At 43.4% G+C, this 21,954-nt stretch overlaps 1 protein-coding gene across 1 annotated transcript in view; it reads left to right on the top strand.

Moving 5' to 3' along the window:
• snx29 (sorting nexin 29) overlaps window positions 1-21,954 on the top strand; it is a 136,576-nt gene that overhangs the window by 101,860 nt on the left and 12,762 nt on the right. Inside the window, exon 19 of the mRNA XM_071905179.2 lies at window positions 10,432-10,572. Coding sequence (XP_071761280.1) covers window positions 10,432-10,572 — 141 coding nt within the window. The remainder of the gene's footprint in view (window positions 1-10,431; window positions 10,573-21,954) is intronic.

The raw sequence follows: 21,954 nt of genomic DNA, 5'->3' as shown, positions 1-21,954 counted from the left end.
TGCAGTGCAGTTTAACGCGAGAGAAATGGAGAACATTTTGCCACTTACTTCTTCCCCTCCTTCTTCCTTGCTTAGTTTTCAGACTAATGGAAACAAAATATTTAAATTATAGGCCCTTTGCACATCTGAGCATTGTTGGAGGCAGGTGCATAGGGAAAGACCAAGTAGGCCATAAAGTGTGTGGAAAAGCATCCTGCACACACTCTCTGATGTGCAATTAATAGATTTTAATGAGAACACACAACCATTCTCCTTGAAACTGACTTGACCTTCCTCGGTTTTTTCACACGTTTTGCACGCTAATGGAAGCAAAACAAAAGCAAGCAATGGCCGATGTGACGTGCATGCCACGATTTCCAACTCCATGGAATATTTCAGAATATTTTCATTATATATTGGAGATTGTGTTGGGTTTAAAGTAGAATAAAAATGTCTTTCCTTTAAGCCTCAGGTCAGTGGTGAGCACCTAGTTTTAGCTCACCGGTTTCCACTGAGTTACCTCTTGTTAAATCCTCTCGCTGCAGGAGAACAAGTCAAGGGTAAGGTAATTGGTGAGGTAGATTTGAGGGAGAGGTCTTTTTTTTTTTTTTTTTTTTTTTTCTTCCCATAAGCCTCCCGGTGTTTTAAGAGCTCACCTCTACCTCATAAACCTTCCGGCAGCCTCCCTCCAGCAGAGACGGAGGGTGTAGGACACAGTAAAGGTGAATGCCTTTATTTTATCTGCCAAAATAAATATCTCAGCTTTTTATTGGCCGATCGGGGGCAGTTAGCCGCGCGCGACGGGAGAGCAGAGGCGGCCGGGAAGGGAAGCCCGGTTCCACCAATGACAGAGTATAGTTCGACAAATAAACAGTCTTTTTATATCGTCCTGCGGGAAGGACCGCCAGCTTCCATGAAACAAGAAAGTCAAAGGCGTCCGCAGTGGTTCGCTTGATCTTTGGCGTTCCACCTACGCCCAAAAAAAACAGGGTTATTAGGGTTCAAGTGACACCCACTGCCTCATCAGGTCGTTCACAATCATTTGTTCATTTCCCTGTTGACTCACTTGTGGATTTAGTCACTCAATCCGTCATTCATTTCTCCTTTCAATCATTCATATCTTCGTCCAAACTCCTCTATTTCTCCATCTTCCTCCTCCACTGTTCATTCCCTTCCCCTTCTACCCATTTTCCTCTTTTTCCCTGTCCTTTATGCATTTAATTCCTCCTCCTCTCTCTCCCCCTGTTCCTCTTCTCCATTCCTCCCCCAGCATCCTCCCTCCTCCTCCTCCTCCTCCTCTTCTCTTCCTCATCTGCATCCACCGGCTAACCTCTCTTCACAGTATCTAATTCTGTAGGATGTCAGGAGAAGCGGCGCTCTAAAATAAACACCTTTTACTGCAGTCAAGGTAGTAATCACCCTCTCTCTCTCTCTCTCTCTCTCTCTCTCTCTCTTTGTCACCATATCTCTGTCTCTCTTTCTTCTTTCTCTATTTCTCTTGCTTTCTCTCTCGGTCTCAGTCTGCCTCACTATGTTTCTCCTCTGTCTTTTTGTGTTTTTTCTCACTCTTTCTGTCGGCTTTCACTAAATTCAGCCCCAGTGACTCCAGGTCTCATCTCAGATAGTTTAAGTGATAATCTGTGAGATCCTCATTTTCCCCCACGGTGCAGCCAAGGGCATCACATGGCAAATTCAGGTCATGCATTCAATCAATCAATCAGTCAGTCAGTCAGTCAGTCAGTCAGTCAGTCAGTCAGTCAGTCAGATAACACTTAGTGAGATGTGGGTTCGTGAGATGGCCTCTAGAGGGCGTCTCTGACTAACAGATGGCCTCTCGCCTACGGGCTACACGGCACATTTGGTGTCATACACTGATAATGCCATATTGGATCTCACTAGCCCCGAGTCTCTTGACAGAGGAAACAAATCTAGGCTATATCAGGGGGGTCATTGGGCCGGTACACCGCTCCGGGAGTGAATCTGACGATGTAACGTGCGTTCCGGTTCTTAAAAAATAAATACAGAGCAGTTTTAGGAGCTTAAAGTACTGGCTCGGTTCGTTTTATGACCAAAGTTTTCCAGCTGGGCGGTGTTTGGAACCTCCGGGCCAATCACAGTGCTTAAAAAACGGAAAACTCCACTCAACCGGGATGCCGGGGCGTTTAATCTGAGCCGCTTTTCTTTGTCTCTTCGGCCACGGTCGCTGCTCACGCTAACTACCCAGTTCTTCTTCTTCTGTTTATTCCAAACAAACCAGAAACGTAAAACGCATCACTTCCTGTGCGTCAGAGGATTTTTTCCCGGTAAACAGCCACCAGACACCGGCTGTTGAGAACAGACAATGGAAAAGCTTTCAACTGGATATAGGTTGAGTCACTAGGGTGTTCAATGGGATTATTTCTTTAAAGCAGCGGTCTCATTGCTCTGCGTAGTGATACTTGGGCCATCTGGAAGGTGTGTGGGTCACAGCCGTGCACAAGACACACACACACACACACACACACACTCACACACAATCTTTTCTCACATCTTTCCCTTCCCATGCTCCTCTGCCACCCCCCCCTCCTCGCTCCAATCCTCCAAATGGATTCTATTTTCTGCCTAATTGGGCAAATGTTTTGGCCTACAATGATCTGTGAAGAGGTAGGGGCGAAGACATTAGGCTTAACTTGACTCTCTTTCTCTCTCTCTCTCGCTCTCACTTTCTCTCTCACACACACACACACACACACACACACACACACACACACACATGCAAATTGAATAAGTTGAATTATCAAAGGTTCCAATTCCTTTCTCTTTAATTTGCCAGCTCTCCCTCATTGTTCTCTATGGATTAAAACCATCATAGCCTTGCAATCAAAACCTGCTTTGTGATTTCTTTCTTTCTTTCTTTCTTTCTTTCTTTCTTTCTTTCTGTCTTTCTCTCTTTCTTTCTGTCTGATCGTTGAAGACCATCAACTCGTGTTGTGCTCATTTTCTTGGACATCAACAAAAACATGTTAGAAGCAGATAGATGGGTTTTAATTCAACTCCAGCCATTCTTGTGAAATAATACACTGTTCAGGTCAGCAGTCGGCCATTTTGTTCCCGTGCCTGGCGGTTGTGGAGTTTTCCAACTGTGAAGTGAGCAGTGAGGGCTTTCTGCGCGGGGCTCCTGCAGAGCTGGAAATGGGTTTGCACACAGCTGGGCTCCTACAGTTAGCCTGCCTGTCAGATCGGGGAACAACAGAGCGGGGTCTTCTCAGAAAGCTGCAGCGGGGAGGGAGACACCATTATCATCTGCACTGTCTGCAGTCCTCAGCTGTGACTCACGACAACTTCCACTTCCACCTGGTTTTTGGAATCCCCTCGGGCTAAAGAGCCACTTAAATGTCACGCAATGAAAAAAACAGCAATTACCTGTTCACAGATACAGTTTTAAATCCTATATTTCTTATATCCTTAGTTATTTCATGATATGGGCGTGCTGGATCCCCCAGGAAGCTGTAGTACTTTATCTGCTAAGACAGGATAAAACAATAAAGAGGTGGTTTCGGGTCCTGGGCCTTTCTGTGTGGAGTCTGCATGCTCTCCACATCTTGGCGTGGGTTTCCACTGAGTGCTGCGGCTTCTTCCCACATTTCAGACATGCAGTTGGACACTTTAAATTGTGCATTGGTATGAATGTGCGTGTGGACCTCGGAAAAACTAGCACTCGCTGAGGTGTCAGCTAATGGGGATGCTAATAAATAAATGAAACCACATGCTAGCCTATTCACTTCTAAGCAGGCTGATGGCGTCTCACCATCCATGCGTACTTGATGTCATTTGATAACTATCATCTAACAGAGTAAGTGACAGCTGAACTGAATTATTCCTCATGGGACTGACATTTACAAAAGATGGAAGAGGTTGTTAAATAACTGGAAAACAGCTCAGCTAGCTTTATGTTAAATGAAAGGAGGATGTTTGCCTTAGATACACACACACTCGTACATACATATAAACACACACACACACACACGTATGCACGCTTCCTCTCACTACCTCTCACTGTCTCCACAACAAGGCAATTTTAATACATTTTATTTTCCTTAATTGTTATTTATGTATCTGGTTGTTTTCATACCCTTCTCCTCTGTCATTTCTGTCATGTCATTTGCTTTCTGTTGCCCAGTCGACCCGTTTCTGTTTGTCATCTTAAAGAGTAACTTCGGTATTTTTCAACCTGGACCCTATTTTCCCATCTTTTTGTGTCTAAGTGACTAAAGGGGACAACAATTTTTGAAATTGGTCCAGTATTGAGCGAGATCGCTTCAGCCGGCAGCCGCGAAACGAGCTGCAATGTAATCCAACGGGGCAAATCGCACCGTCAATGTACGTCCACTAAAAGTTCTTGTTTCTGCCACTGACAGGCTCAGATTGTTATTATAAGTGTCTGACAACATTATGGAAAGGACCCTACAGAGTCCTGAGTCCGGTCTGTGTGTAACTTCCTGCAACAACTCAACTCTCGCGAGACTTGAGCGAGACTTGGTTACACACAGACCGGATCAAGCAAAAGGTAAAGAAAAACATTTCATTTCTCTGTAGGGTCCTTTCCATAATGTTGTCAGACACTTATAATAACAATCTGAGCCTGTCAGTGGCAGAAACAAGAACTTTTAGTGGACGTACATTGACGGTGCGATTTGCCCCGTCGGATTACATTGCAGCTCGTTTCGCGGCTGCCGGCTGAAGCGATCTCGCTCAATACTGGACCAATTTCAAAAACTGTTGTCCCCTTTAGTCACTTAGACACAAAAAGATGGGAAAATAGGGTCCAGGTTGAAAAATACCGAAGTTACCCTTTAATGTTTTTCCTCTTTTGGGGTGAGATGTTTTCAAAAGCCCCCTGTGGGTTTCTTCTTCTGACCTGCACAGTTTTTATTTCCTGTCTTTTCTCCAGTTTTTTTTATCATTTCTTTGCGCAAATAAACGTAACATCAACCTAAAGTGAGAATGTCCTCTCCTCTCTCTTCCTCCAGACTTACTCACTCGCACAATAATGTTGTGTTGTAAATGTCACCGCTGATATATACAAATGACTCCAATTGGCTAAAATAAGCATCTAAAAAAAGCTCCACATTAGTCTTTCAAGATGTGCCAGAGAAAAAAACAACAGCTAGGGACGGGGGAGATCACAGCTTTTGCAATGAAAGTAATTCTTTTGAAATGACATGAACATGTCTGGTCTTCAGGAAATGATGACAACCCATCTTAAAAGAAAAAAAAAACATGCCTGCTCTTACAAAATAATTGTTGGCATGAATGTAAAGCACATGATAGGCCTTTTTTCTTTACAGTTATGCATCTTCCTAAAGTAAAAATCCACCCTAAAACTATTTCACACAGTTAAAGAACAGCAATCGGTGATGTACCTTGCATCTGGGCCCATTTTGTTGTTTGGTGGTGTATTTTTCATTTTCTCTTGATAACTGTCCAAATGTCGACGACGTGATGTCACAACAAGATGATTTCCAGCAGCTACAATGGAGTTTGATATCAGAAAATGTTTCAGCGATCTAAAACATCAGCGGTAAACGTCAGGTTTTGGTGTCAGTCCCTCAGAATCAAAGAGCGAGGGCTTCTTTCTAGAGCCGCCATTTTGCACCAAGAGACGTTCAACAGTCATACAGGGAGAAATCCATGGTAGAAGAGGAAGAGAGACCAGTTTCTCCACCCACAGGAGCAGGAGAGAGACCAGAATGCAATGCAGCAGAGAGACAGGTTGGGGTTTGAGTCAGGGGTGTGACTTTCTCTGCTATCACTATCACTCTCCACCTACACTTATAACCCACAGCTGATTGCAACACGTTCAGGCCCGTTCTCTGGGGATTGTCCAGAGGCATTCTGGGAAATGTAGGAAAGTAGGAGTAGATGAGGCAGGTGGAGGGAAAGCGAGTACCCAAAAAAACCAAATTGCAACACTTCACCACAAAATAACTTTTTGTTGAACATCATGAATTGATGATATTTAACAGGGTAAGAGTGTCCAAGGGTGGAATTTTCCTTTTATGCTGACTCATGGACGGGTCATATCTTTATCAGGTGTATTATTATGCTTTCTCAAATATCCCCACAAGGCATTTATGCACAGACAATAGCCAAAAACTCTCCAAATCTTCTCCTCTTGGCTCTGAACCACGATAAGAAGCCTGCTCTTGTCTGAACACGGCTTTTATTACCAAAATCAAAGCGCCGGTTCTCAAATATTCAAGCGTGCTGCAGTTTGGACGTCGCCCAGATTTTGGGGAGAGATAATGAAAGACTTTATTTGTGATTAGTAAGGCGGAGGAAGCTGGTAGCTGTGTGTAGAAGCTAATGTGTTGCCATAAATAAGTATGCCAATGAGACGGTCTAAAGTGGATTAGGCTTGTACTGCTAATGCTGCCGTATGTGAGGAGCCATTTGATGTCTGAAGGAAGGAATACAGAGACACCATGCGACTGGCTTCATCGTCGGATCTTTCAGCTTGTAATGCAGACACTGATGTCGTATTTAGACCCATGAGACAGGCTATATGTGGCTATATAACATGTAGACCCATAGTCAAGAGATTATGTTGCTTCGGGACATTATTTTACTCGACTAAATGTCACGCACGCCCACTGAAGTGTCACGTTTAGGCCTTTGAAGTAAGCTATATAGTGTGTCTGTTATGGAACCTGTAGAAGCATGGCAAAGGTTTTTTTTTTACCTTTTTATTTACCTCAAGATATTTTACACAAGTAAATGGCACACACACACACACCCACTGAGATGTCACATTGAGGCCTGTGAAGCAGGGAATATATTTAAATATCGGAGTCTAATTTCTCAATGAGGCCCTCACGTAGATTTTGACGTGTTTGTGTTTCACAGTATAATGGAATGATAGAGGCAAGTGTACGGATGTGGATGTGCATTCAGATTTAGTACAATTGGTGTGTGTGTGTGTGTGTGTGTGTGTGTGTATGTGAGTTGAAGATGTCTCATATTGAAGTGTCAGGGAGCTCATTTATAAAAGGGTTCTTGCATACAAATTTAACGCTTGTGACAAATCCAATCCAAAGTTGTGATTTATGTTTATATTATAATATTGATCTAGATGATTTGAAAATTAATCTAGATGCTGAACTCACCAGCTGACATTGATAGATTTTCCTTAATTTTCTGTAATATATCAAAAGCTGAAACTATCATTATCCAAGGTGCGAATGCCATAGATGGAACTTTTATTTGTTTTTTTTAATCGGTCGTATTTGAAATATTGTCATACGATGGAATCCAGCGCAAAGTCAAAGAACCGTTTTCCAGTCCGAGGTCTTCTTTGTGGGCCAGGCTAGTCAGCTGAAGAGACTCCCTCCTTCAACTCTGTGCTTTTGCCAGCTTGCAAAAAGAAAGTTGGTAAAAAGTTAGATGTGCTTCTCTGGGCCATATATATAAAGTGCAGAGATGACAAGTCCTCAGTGCATTAGTCCCCTTGTCTGCTCCTATCTTGTCAACCACTACTGTCACCCTGTGGATTCTGGGCCTTCCTTCACTGCAGCTGCTCTTTACACAACAAGTTATTTCAACCAAGCAATCTGACCGGTCAAAGACACGCTCATGCTCATCATGCCCGTAAAGTACAGCTATCTGTGCTTTATTGGTTGCTTTGCTGACTCATGCCGTAATCAGGGAGCTAGTTGGAGATCTTTCTTGATTTCTTCTGTTTTTTTTTTCTTCTCTATGTACTACTTTGAGGAACACTTTTCAGTCAGGACATGTGTCTTTAAAGATATTATTTTTATTCTACTGTGGTTATGGGTAAAATGAGTGTTAATCACCATAGTGGATAGACACAGAGAGGAAGGCCTAGGTTGAAAAAACACTGCATTCTGGGTACTCTCTCACCTCCCACAGAGGTGAAATAATGGTAGTGTTTTTAGGCCATTAGTTCAGCTAAACTGTACAGTATTTTTTCTGACAGATTTCATTATGTTAAAAATGTCAAGATAAGCATACTCGTCTGTCACTGCTGAGCACTGATGCTGAAATATTAAAAATGAGACATTTAGGTCAGTGCGATTCTTTCTTAATGGCTGTCCAGTGAGAAGCATACTTAAAGGAACAGTTCACCCCGAAATGAAAATCCTGTCATTACCCACCCCGTGTCAGTTGAAGCTGAAGTTCAGAGTTCCAAAAAACAACATAAAATAACATCAAATTTCTCCAGACAAGTTGAGCACCATAATCAAAGTCATAATCGAATCAAAGTGTTTTATAGCCAAACGACTGAAAACCGAGTCCAAAAGGCCTGTATTCACCTCATTATGCAGCGTTATTGTAGGTAGAGGAAATTCTAACTTCCTCTTCTTGTGTATTATGGCAGTCCAAACAAGGAAATAGGGTTACTCTGTTTACACTGCTGTGTTTGGTGGTCATACAAAGTTTCAGTTGGCTTGAGGGCAGGTAGATAATGACAGAATAGTCATTTGGGGGTGAACTGTTCCTTTGAAATCCCAGGCCGGTGAATGAGTAACAATCTCCTTTCCCTCAACAACTACTGCCGCGGTGTGCTTGAGCAACGCACCGACCTCCTCACGGCTTCACTGGAGCAGCCAGCAGCCAACCAGACTGTGTTTGTACTGGGCAGCTCAGTGTGAATGTGTGTTACAGTATGAATGTGAAGCACAGCGTTCCTAAAAAAAATGAGCATGCAAGCTCAGTCAACTTTATCTGATCCTAAGCCTAAGTGAGGGTTTAAAGAATAAAAAGTTAAAAAAAGACAACTAACAATGTAAAAATAGAAAGTTTCTAGGCGTTTATGATTGGTTCGTGAAGTTCCACCTGTCTGTCTACTGTACATCTTTGAGAAAACCTCAACTGGAAGAGACTTCTAGGGGTTGCATTAAAATCATCCTTGTTCACCTACTCCTTTCTATTGTCTGATGTGGGAGAAACTGTTTCTGTGTGAAACAGTTGACTGATGACAGAGCTTCCGGTATGGTTGCCCACCAGCAGAGACCGATGGGCAACATGGATGCTTTCGGGACTGTATGGGGTTTGGAGGGGAGGGTGTGTTTTTGCTGTGGACAGTTCAGGATGATGGCATGCTGTTTCTAGCTTTTTTGATGCTTTCTTGCAGCTGTTCTTGCCCTTGGCCTTTTGTTTACTTGGTTTTTTGGTTTGTCTGGTAGGCAAAAGCTATGGCCATGTACTTCTGGTCGACTTTTAAATCAATTTGTGTTTTCATGTACCTGAATTGAATCTGTGCTTTGTTGTAGTCTAATATAGGGCATTTTAAAATTCAATTCACCAAGCTATCTCTTTCTTCTCCCTCTTTTGTCTCGCCTGTCTTCCCTGTTTTCTGCTGTGAAAATAAGACCCATCTCCCTTTTTCCCACTCTCCTTTTCTTTTTCTCCCTCTGCCTCTTGTATCAGGCTCTCCTCTCCTCCTCCCCCTGCTCCCTCTATCTTTAGTGTGTCTGAACAAAGCAGCTAATGGTGCATGGAAATGGTGGCAGCACAGTCACAACATCTATAGACAGACTCTTTCCCTCTGTCTCTGTTATGTGTGGCAATATGTAAGAGAAAATGCACATATAGAAGGGTTTCAGTCATCTCATTCACTTACTGTAAAGCGCTGTAAGAGCGTAATGACAAATGTGTAATGTGCAACACATAAAAACTCAGCGGTCTGCTACTGATGGTTTTTCATGGTTCGTTACTGTGGTCAGATGTTTCCAGTCTCAAATGTCGCCCTGACCATGGTGATGTTTATTATTTTAGATGCTAATGGTATTTTTCGAGGACACCGCTGTTTTTGGTGTTGATGAACACTGATTTTTGAAGTACCAGTGGCCTCAACTCGTGGGCGTTTTCCCCAGGGAGTAGCAAATTCAACCAGGACACAGTTAGCTTACCAGCTATAGTGCATTAGCTAAGTAGTCTGTTGGTTACCAACTAGCTACCTCGTTAATTACTTTCTACAAAGAAAAATACATTAAAGTAATGTAAGGGATAAAGAGAAGATAACAAAATGATCTGGTTTGGACTGCATTAATACTTTAGAGAGATCCAATTGGGTTAATGTTAGCTAGATAGCTAACTAATGGAGGACACAGTATAACTGTAGCTAAAAAGGAGGGCTAGCTTTGCTAAGCATAAGCCAGCTAGCTAGCATGAGCTAATCTAGGAATTCAAAGAAAAGTAGTTAGCTAGCTAATGGGAAGCTAACTGGGAAATAGCACTGAGTTCTGGGGAAAATGCCAATATGCTCAATGATGAAGTAATAACTATAGATACTGTGTTCTCTGATTGGCTGAAGGAGTTGCTGGTTCGAACACAGCATGAAAATGTTCCTTCCTAGAGTCGTGGACACTAGCGACTTCTCAATCAGGACGTGCTGATGATGGTGATGAGTATGATGATGATGATGATGATGTGTTCCCTTCCTGTCCTCAGGTGTACATCCGTATCCTGGACAACGAGTGGAACGTGTACAGGCGTTACACCGAGTTCAGGGAGCTCCACAACCACCTGCGGACCCAGTTCCCACAGGTGGACGTCTTCAACTTCCCACCCAAGAAAGCCATAGGGAACAAGGTGAGCTGACAGGGACCCTGACCTGCCTGCTGGTCTGGCTGCCTGTCTCTCTCTCTCTGGCTCTGTCTCTCTGTCGACCACTAATGTTGCAGTAAATAAAAAGACGGGTAAACTTTGACCTGCGGTTGCTGATCATCATGAGGCAAAAATCAATCATACTTTCAGAATAAAATCCATCCATTTATCCTTTTTCCCTTAAAAGATACTATCCTCCTGAACGTACATACGTTTGATGCTACTGACTGTGATGTAGAGTCTGAATTTCGTATCATAAAAATTTATATCATCCTAAAAAGGCGGGTAAACTATTCAGGAAATAAAAAGGTGGTTATACTGAGTTTAGATGGCACTACCCACCAGCATCCCTGCTATCGACTTGTCTCTATTGTCGCTCTCACTCCCCACACTCCCTCTCTTTCTCTTTCGCTGACACACACACACACACACATACACACACCCTTGCTGTTCAGTTGCAGGGAAAAACGTTGCCCTGGGTCCCAGTGGCTCGATGGCCTCTCTGGTAACGAGGAGAGTCCCCATCTCTCTCTCTCTCTCTCTCTCTCTCTCTCTCTCTCCATCTCTTCCTTCTCTCTGGCACTCTTTTTTTTTTCCCTCCTCCCCTGTCCTCCCTCCTTCCTTTTCATCCTGTTCTCCCCTGTCTCTCTCCAACCTTTGGGAGATAATTTGGCCCTGACCCCGATTCTCTGGCTAGTGGGATTTGATGCTGCCACAGCCAAAAGCTGCAGTCCGACTCCCCACCTTCAAAGACACTGCGCTTTCACGGCTCAAAACTGGAGTGAATGCTGAGTCGCAGGGGCTGTGTATGTGAGGAGAGGTCGAGTGTGTACGTGTGTGTGTGTGTGTGAGATCGTGCGGAAGTGCAAGTGTCTATCAAAGTCCTAGACAGACGGTGTCATTGTGTCCTGGAAGGCCCTCTAAAGCCCATTAGACAGCGGGTTTGTGTGAATCATTGGTTTTCACCGTCTCCAGGAAGGCAGCCATCACAGCCGAGAAAGCCCGCCTTGGCTTTGTTACCTTCTGGCCGCGTTTCAAAGCTGGAGCACACTGCAGGCTGCCGCTTTCACCTGGGAAGACGAATACACATCCAGCACTAGACTTTGCTGGAGAATCTTACTGAATGCCTAAAGCTGTCTAACCGTAAACGCAGGCGAGGACGAAAAAAACGAACCGCTCGCATTTATTTTCCAGATCAAATATATCGTCGTCATGCTGGAAAAACAGACGTAGACGCAGGAGACCTCATCCAGCCAGTTTAGCTTTTACTCCCCTATCTGGCTTTCCCTCTCTCTTAGTCATCCTTTAATCATCATTCTTTTCTTCTCATAGTATTTTTATATCCTTCAATTGTTATTGGTGCGTTTTGTTGTTTAGTGCTATTCTCCTCCTTGTTGGATTTTCATGCCATTTGCTTTGTGTACCCAATTCACCTGTGCCTCGGTTTGCCATCTTAAATATATATTTTTTTTTTTTTTCTTTTTCTTTTTTCTTTTGGGTTGAGACATTTTTATAATCCTCTTGAGGTTTCTTTGCCTCACTCACACAGTTTGTATTGGTTCTCTCTCTCTCTTTTTTAAAGTTTCTATTATTTTTATCTGCAAAAACACTAAGCCCAAATCTAAAGTAATGATGTTTGAGTCGGGTTGCACTGTGGAGACCAGACTGCCACATCCTCATAATCCATTTGAGAGCCAGTTTGAACCTCAACAGCCTAATACCATGGAGACAGAACAGAGACCTCAGCTGGAGACGCTCTCCCTCAGTCGTCTCGTCTTTAACCAACCAGACTTTCTGAGCCCCCTTTAAATTTTCCACTTCCTTTTTTTTTCCTCGATTTTGTTTGCCTCTTATTAGATAGATGTAAGTGAATAGAGACAGGAAAGATCGAGAGAGAGAGAGAGAGAGAGAGAGAGATGACATGTGACAAAGGTCCTGTGTTGGATTTGAACCCAGGCCACACGCACACACCACTCTGAATTAACAGCCTGACTGAACTCTGCAGATCTGCTCATCAGCTATTAAGGTTGTTTATCAGCCCAGTTGTCTTGTAGCCATCTGTTATTTATGCATCTTTTGCGATTCATCACCCTAACTGTACGTTGCACATAAACTGTTATTCACTGTGCCAACGCTGCTTCACTGGAGCAATTCTTTGGCCTTGAACATACAGTGTACTTATTTATTTATTCATCTATTTATTTATTTGTAAGGGACCATGTACAATATTAAACATTGATGTTGCCATTTGATGTATTGTACCAGATTTAGCTTAAGCTAATTTTCATCTGCAGGTTACAATTAATCCAATTACATGCATGCATGTGCCGCACAATCCACATTAACAGAGACGGTACAAATTAACAATTTAAATACACGTTAACAATTTACAATACACATTAACTTTGACAATGACAATACATCACGGCATAGCACAAATGGGAAACAATAGATAATAGGCTTGTAGTGTGTTCATGTTTAGTTTTCTCATTAACTATGTCTTCTCTGCACTATATGTAATGTTCTGTTATGTTTTATCTTTGTTACTCCTATGCTGTTTGTCTGTTTGTCAGCACCAATTAACCAAGTCATGTCCCCTTTGCAGCTGTTGTAGATGAATGAAAGCCATTCTGATTTAGATGCATTCAGTCTATCTTTCTATGTTTTAAGGGTTTAGGGCAGGACTAAAGGCGTCAGGGTTTTACCTCACCGCAGCCCATGCATGTCCATCAGCAGCCGTGCGTGTGTCCTCGGCCCCTACCTCACACGCTGGAAGTCACTCTGAATATAAGAGTGTCAGGTAGACTCCTAAAATGAGGTTCCAGCGACAGAAGTTTTAGAGAAACTCTGATGTGCGAACACAAGACTGCAGGGCCTGAGGGCCGGGACGAAATGAAATCAGGGAGCAGGCGGAGGGCTTTACAGCTTAAAGACACTGGTAGAGATTTGATAAGGATCAGATTGGGTACGGTGAACTGTGTGTGTGTGTGTGTGTGTGTGTCTAAGGTGTGTGTGTGCATGTGTAAAACCATGCTATTCTCTCTGAAAACTGGCTCTGCACAACATAAAAGAGCATGTGTATTTTGTGTGTGTCAGTGAGAGAGAGGATTGTACTGTGTGTGTGTGTGTGTGTGTGTGTGTGTGCGTGTGTGCGTCTTTTCTCTCTGAGGTGTTTGTGTGTATTTGTGTCTGTGTGTCTCTGTGTGTACAGCCATGTTTTTCTGTCTCAGAAGTGGGTCTCTACAGCATGAAGGAATGTGTGTATTTTGTGTGTGTGTATCAGTGTGAGTATTGTGTGTGTGTGTGTGTGTGTGTGTGTGTGTGTGTGTGTGTACAGGGTTGTGTCTGTAATCAGTCGACCTGCCGAGCTGAGTTTCCCTGTTATTTTTAATCCAGTCACTGTTTGTTTCTGGCTCTCTAGGAGCAGTTTGTAGTGTCGGCATGATGGAGGCGTTGTTCCTCAGGTGAAGTGGAGAGCACGGCTGCCAAGACATCAACTCAGACAGAAGTGCTGACATTTAAGTAGAACTAAAATTGCTAAAAATCTACTTAAGTTGAAGAAAAAAGCAGCAGGTTTAAACTACTGAAATTAAAAGTTACTGAGTTAAAACATTTTACTGTTACAAGACAACAGATGGTTCAGTATGGTGTTTTTTTTTTATAGTTTTTATAGACTGTGTTGAACTTTTGCTATTAGCTAATCAATTAGCTAGCAAGGTTAGCAAACTAGCTAGACAGCTAGGCAACAACCAGGCTAACAGAAAGCTATAATACTGTAGCTGGATGGCTGCTTTTTAGTAAACGTTAACTAAGCTACTATCATGGATAAATTTAGGCATTAATGTTAGTTAACTTAACATTATCTCCACATGCTGATGCAAATGAAAATCTAATTTGCAACTGACCAGTTTCTGATGCAATGCTTATGGAGAGTCTACAAAATTGTACTCTTAAAATGTAAATATAGGACTTCAGTCAAAACATCATTAAAGGTTAAGTTACTGACTACGTTTACATGGACCGCAATAATCCGACTATTGACCGTATTCTAAATAAGACAATATTTCGATTAAGGTGTTTACATGAGTTTCTTATAGAATATTCCATTCATATTCCCGTTTACATGCTACAGAGCATCTTCCGATTAATGACTGAAGACACACGCCCACATTACGTCCCGACGTCCTGCGTCCGAGTTTCCCTCCGTAATTTAACCTGAAACCCTTTCTGTCATGTTGCTACCGTGGTCGGGACAAAATGTTGGGACTTCTTTTTACCGGTGGCGGTCATCTTTTCTTCTGTAAACAAGTTGGCAACACTCGCTGGAAGCTGGAGCGTGCGTCGTCAAGCGGTCGAATTGCCGTACGTGTCGCAAAATGCTGCGAAAACTCTGATAGGACGTCATAGTGCGATTAAGGTGTATACATGTCTACAACGCACTTCAATAATGTGACTATACTCCACATGTCTTAATTCGACTATTGCTCACTCCGACTATGACCTTATTCGGGTGAAGGTAATCAGAAAATGCTGTTTACATGACAGTTTCTTATTCAGAGTATTGTCTTAATCGGGTTAATATCGGAATATTGCACTTCCATGTAAACGTGCTCACTGACTTCCAAAAGATACACATACACAAAAATCTACACAGTTAAAGTAACAGGAATGAATACTTCCATCCTCAGCCAAAAGCTGCTCCGCTCCATCTGATCCCTCACACTGTCCCACTGTCCTGACAGACCTGTAGTTTAATGCTGCTAGTGAACCTGTGTTGGTAAAGGTGTTGCTCTCTCTCCGTCACTCTTTCTGTGCATCTGTTTGTTTCGTCCCCGTCTCCCACTGTGTGTCTCTGTTCATGTGTCTGTACAGCCGTCTCTCATCTCCGTCTCCTCCACTTTCCTTCTTTCAGCCTCTCTCTCTCTCTCTCTCTCTCTCTCTCTCGCGCGCTTTCATCCGTTACAAAGTGTCACTTTAACTACAGAGATTTCTGCAAATCCAAAGCTGACTTTGAGACACACGCACACACGCACAGGGCTTCTCGCTAGCATGTGCCGCTAATGATGGAGAAATGTTAATGTCAGCAGTGTGTTAGTTGGTTTGGAGAGAGAGAGAGGGAGAGAGAGAGGGAGAGAGAGAGAGGGAGAGGGAGAGAGACCTTCAAAAGCCTTTTAACTGTACCATGTTCGTCTGCTCTGCTGTGGTTGCTCCGGTAAGGATGAAACGCATGAGCTGTCACTGGAGATCAGGTAGCAAGGGAGTTGTATGTACACACACACACACACACACACACACACACACACGCACGCACGCACACACACACACACACATCTTCATCCTCATTGACATGCTAGTGCTAACTCTATTACACGCTAAGGACCCTCTCTCATCACTCTCATCATGCCTGTTAACACCCCTACACACACACACACACACACATACACACCAAATGATTGACAACACCAAGAGAGACACGTCCCTAAAGCTGTCAGAGAGCATCTGCTACGCTATGGATTTAACTGACATGGAAACTTATGGGAAACTTCACCCACATACCTAGCACATGTAACAGCTTACCTACACACACACACACACACGCACGCACACACACACACACTTATGAGATTAGCTATGCTAACGCTTGCCTGAGTTATCAGGCAGCTTGCATGCTATTGCCCGGTGATTAGACAGCATTTCTAATCTCCTGCCTCGGTGTCAGGACTCCTGACTGCTGGAACAGGACGTCGTCTGGAAGGTGAATCACTGAGGTGCCAACCGGCTGTGGGCTTAACTGCAGCATGAATCATATATTGCATTTGACAAGACAGTAATTTGACATAATGTGGAATAGATGTGTGTGCCAGTGTGTGCATTGTCACGGCTGTAGTTTTGGTACTGCTACATTTCTGGTCCATTTTCCAGTCATTTTCCAGTCATTTTCCAACATTTTGAGGATATCACACGCACCGCCCCATCGTAATAACAACCTTTTATATTGTAGTTACAATAAATGTATTTCTTAGGCAAGAAAAGCATAAGAAAGTTTGTATTGTGTCTTGTATTTAAAAATTCTATCATGCCAATAAGCTGCACTATAGAACTGTGGCTGTGCAACTTCGTAAATACAAAATACAGGAAGTGATGCAGTATGGAGAGTTGGAGTTGATGCGTGCCTAGAGTAAAGAAGATATTCTGGTTATCCTCTGCCTCATGCTACACTATTTCAGTTACTAACAGCTAGAAAGATATGACAAACTGCCGATGAGATGGTTATGGCTGCTACTTTCCTGCAATATCCAGATGAAGCTGCAGTGACATTTGAAACGTGGCTGAAGATGTTGGAAAACTACACTGAACAAAAATATAAATGCAACACTTTTGTTTTTGCTCCCATGTTTCATGAGTTGAAATAGAAGATCTAAGACTTTTTCTATGCACACAAAAGGCTTATTTCTCTCAAATTTTGTTCACAAATTTGTTTAAATCCGTGTTAGTGAGCACTTCTCCTTTGCCAAGATAATCCATCCACCTGACAGGTGTGGCATATCAAGATGCTGATTAAACAGCATGATTATTGCACAGGTGTGCCTTGGGCTGGCCACAATAAAAGGCCACTCTAAAATGTGCAGTTTTATCTTGAAAAAAGACATTTATTAGGCATTTTTTGAAAACCAGTCAGTATCTGGTGTGACCGGATTTAAACAAATTTGTGAACAAAATTTGAGAGAAATAAGCCTTGTGTGTGCATAGAAAAAGTCTTAGATCTTTTATTTCAACTCATGAAAAATGGGAGCAAAAACAAAAGTGTTGCGTCTATATTTTTGTTCAGTATACTTGCTAGTGGTTGCAGTTCAGACGTTCAGACTGAACTATTTGTTTCAACTCAGTGTTTAGCCTGCTGCTATTTGTGTTTACATTGACACCTGATAGCCAGTGGTGTCTGGCTGCAGCCGAATGCAACAGATTTGTATTTTTTCATGAAATTGTCTCTGCTTGATTTCCCCTGGCCCGCCTTGCCCCATTAGGCCGTGCCCTAATGTATCATGTCAGTGACAGCTGTGGGTCGCGGTGCTTCCCTCTCAGTTTCTCAGTATCAGGTTAATAACATCGCGCCTGTGCTGCGGCGAGGTCAGAGAGATAGACGGACTTGAGGATGGATGTCAACTCGATCTCGGCTTGAATAATGAAGAAAATGGATGCGGTTGAAAACTGAACCTCCTTTGCTATAAAAATGCTGCAATATCGCTTCTGTGAGGGAATTATGGAGAAGAGAAGCTTCATCATTACAATGTACAGACGTATAATGTAGAAATCCCACTGTTTATTGCGGGCTCGCTGATCTACTGCTGCTCTTTGGCTGCGTCCCCAAGAGGAATCGTGGGTAAAAAAATCAAGTTTGGCTCTCTTCTTGGCCATGGGAATTTGCATAGAATGATCCGGAGACTATTCAGCTGAGAGACATTAGAGTTTCTTACTGCAATATGCTCATTTCTCTGCAGGATTAATGCAGGATAGATGGAGGACGAATGCATGAAGGGGAACAGCACCGGCTCCCAGTGTAAAGTGCAGTTTCACTTCAGACGTTGAATTGATTCCTCTGACAGAAAGTCGACCCTCAGCAGTGGTAGTCCGGCCTCGTCTCCATCAAGACTTTGCCTTTTTGACTCATTTGTGCATCTGTCCGTCTGCAGTGTTGTTAATGAGCTAATGAGACTGTCTCCCTCTCGGTGTCTCAGTCCTTTAGGCGAGCTTGTCCAGCTGGGTAACCTAGCAACTCGGACGATGATACAACACACACACACACACAGATGCAGATGCAAGACCCAAACATGCTCCCCCCTATACCCCTCCCCTCCCCCTCCCTGTGACAGCTCCTAACCAGCTGATTTGTCAGGGGCCTGGCCAGGCAAACAGGCTAAATGTTCCCGAGTCGCGGCTGTCAAATCCTTCCTGACGGCAGCGGCGAGGCAGAGGAGGGGCAGGATGATGACATCAAAGCCTCGTCGCTGTCAGACCCCAGAGTCCAGCTGTCAGGTCTCTCGCCGGCCGCCCCTCATCCACATTTTATGGCTTTTGTCCAAAGGCGTTTTCCATTCTTTCTTTCTTTTTCTTCCCCCCCCCTCCCTCAATATCATTTTCTCTCGTTTGCTCATTCGTCTCACCGTCTCCCCCCTCCCGCTCACTCAAGTCACTCACCCTCCTCCTCCGACTTTGATAAAATTGCTTCATTTTCGGTGCCCGCTTTTTTTTTTTTTTTCTCCCTCTTTTTTTTTCCCCCTGCCAGGCTGCAAATGGAGACGTACTGATGAGAGAGAAAGAGAGAGAGTTTAAAAGACAGAGCAGAATTGTGAGGTGAATAGTGTTTGTTCCACAGTGGCGACGCTCCCAATCAACATGTAGTCGCCCGCCACAAGAGACCTGCACAACTGAAACAACAGCAAACATCGTTATACACTGAAGCTTCCGATCACTCTGATTACAGTTACATTATGTAAGAGTCCCTAAGGCAATACTAGCAGAAAAATGGCACTTACACAACTAGCATTTGCCCTTGGCAGAGGCGGCCTGCCCCTCTTTACCTACCAAGAGAGGAGGAAGGAGAGCCAAGGCTGCCCTGATTAATTAATCAGGAACTACAAAGTGAATAATTAACTAGTCTTAGCATGTTGTGTTCACATAATATGCAATATGCATGTTTCGCGCTTTTAATTATGACAAGGAGACATTGTGGAGGTCCTGTAGGAGCATTCCTGAATTGCCTGTGATGTTTTATGCATGGTGCGGCCCGGCGGTTTGTGTGTGTTTAAACATAGCATTAAGAGAACAGGCTGTTCGAGCCCCTGGCAGCCGGCTGCGGTCCGGTGTGGGCTGACTAGGTGGAAAGTGTTGACCTTGTTTTGTTGCCAGCGTGTACCATTGCTGTCCGCTCTCATTTAGCTCAAGTGTAGCGCAGGTTCAAATCACTGCTCGGGTTGATGTGCCTGCGTAAAGTGGTAATCTGCGAGATGCTCGTTTTCATCTGTGGCGCTAAGCGGTCATTACTGTATTGTTTTTCCACTGCACATTGAAGAGATGCCTCCATCAACCTCATGCCTCCTGTCTCTCTCTCTGCTGTAGACTGTGGAATAAAGCAAAAACACCGCAAACAGAATATATATTACTGCGTACACAACAGTAATTCCAGAATTACACACAGGATTGAAGTCTTTCGCTCCAGCATGGTCAAGTGCATCGATTTCCTGTGGAAAAAAAAAAGTGGTTGTTACCGTAGGGTGTAGTCACTCTTTACTTCTGGAACTGTTTTTTGTTGCCAGGCAACATTTGTTTTTCAGACGGGCTATTTGGAGCTGTTTTCCCCAGAGTTGGATGGCTGCAAATTCACTGCACAGTTGTGGAGACCCGGGCACATATGTACCGACTTGACGCTTCTCTTCCATTGACAGCTCCACTCTCCTTATCTGTCCTCTGTGAAATGACATGGCTGTGGTGAGTGTGTGTGTGTGTGTGAGTGTGTATATATATCCCATCTCCCTCTCTGCCACTTCACTGTGTCCCTTTTCTCCTTCACATGGTCTCATATCAATCGTACGCCGCAGGTAAACATGCCGAGGTAGAAACATGCGTCTTATCTTGCAGCCCGACTCCATGACATTTCCTACAACAACATCTCTAATGCGTCCCGAGGCTGAAGACGACGACGCGGGTTTAACAGCAATGGACGCAACAAGCAGAGTCCATTAACTTCTATATGTCCTCCATGTCTTCCTTAATACCGGTCATGTGTGTGTGTGTGACGTACAACCTGGCCGCTGTGGAAGACAGAAATAGGCCAGAAGACATTACTGCTGATTTGTGCTGAAAGGATTCGTCGATTAATTGATTAGTCGGCAGAAAATTCATAGATTATAATTTTGAATAATTTCTGTTTTAGTCATTTTTCATGTAAAAATACTGAACATTTGCTGGTTAAAGCTTCAAAAATGCTAAGATTTGCTTGCTTTTCTCTGTTTCATGTCATTATGGCTGCTGGTCAGACTAAGTAAGTAATTTTAAGTCATCACTTTTGATGGCCATTGTCATTTTTTTGACATTTTATAGACTAAATGATTAATCGATGAATCGAAAAAATAATCAAAAGATTAATCAATAATGAAAATAATCGTTTGTTGCAGCCCTACTGCTGATACTACTGGGATTTACTGATCTGTGTTTAATACAACTCATCTGTTAATGCTGATAATAATACCTGAATTGAGGCGATATTGCTTTGGCAACATAGTGAAGGTTTCTGTCCTGTTACGATAATACAACAGGTTTGAATTCAATTGAATTGGATTGAATTGAATTGAGAGAGAAAAAGAAAGACATAGAGGCAGAGAGATATTAAGAGAAAGCGACAGGGAGAGCGACCTGGAGAGAGAGAGAGAGAGAGAGAGAGAGAGAGTTGAATTTTAAAAAAGCTCATTTATTACCTTACAAATCCATTCAAAAACTAGTGCATATAAGTCAATTGTAAGCCGCATTTAGATTGCAGCAGCTCCGCCCATGAGCAGAATGCAAAAAAACAACCACAAAGACCAGAAGACATTCAAAGGAGGCCTCACCCACCTCCATGTTACATATGTGTGTGTGTGTACGTGTGCTTGTGCTCGTATGTTCTCCTTGCCTGATACATGATAAATAATAACGGACTTGTTTAGACTCCACGTCTCCTCTTGTGTCCGTCCCTTTCGTTCATTTGCCGTCATACGTTTTGATATCAGCATGTCGGTGTTATCGTCAAAGGAGAGGAAGGGTAGAAGGGAAGGGGAAAGAAAGATGGATGGTTAGATAGATATGTAGGTAGATGGATAGATGCAGCCAGGCAGACGGAGAGAAGACAGAATCGGCCTTGTACCCGCATCAGTATGCCACAGCAGCTTCTGTCCTGCCCTCTCTCTCTCCTCTCTGCGAGCGGGAGACAGCAGCCGGCCTCTTCAGCCCTCCTCTCTGTCTCCACAAGAGGATGAATCTGTCATGATGTCCATTAGTGTTATTACTGCCCTGACATCCATGAAAGCAGTCAGGGTGTCCCTTATTGTGTTGACATAGCATGAAACCGGCGCTGGCACGCACAGCCTAATCTGACACATCAGATTTACCCACTCCCAGCCCCTCCATCCCGCCCCGCACGCTGCACAGTTATCCACTCCTACTCGCACAAACTTACATACTTATCCACTACTTAGGGAAATAGTGCACCTCTTATCCACTCCCACCTTGTGCATTATGCTCTTTTCGGCCTTTCCATACCACATTCTCTAACTTTTTGGTTTCCGTGCGACCCGTCCCCTTTATCCCTCTTTCTTCTTTTTTTTAAATCATGCA

This window comes from Centroberyx gerrardi, chromosome 20 (genome assembly GCF_048128805.1).
Source record: "Centroberyx gerrardi isolate f3 chromosome 20, fCenGer3.hap1.cur.20231027, whole genome shotgun sequence".
Taxonomy (NCBI): domain Eukaryota; kingdom Metazoa; phylum Chordata; class Actinopteri; order Beryciformes; family Berycidae; genus Centroberyx; species Centroberyx gerrardi.
This window is presented reverse-complemented; position numbering and strand designations above follow the sequence as displayed.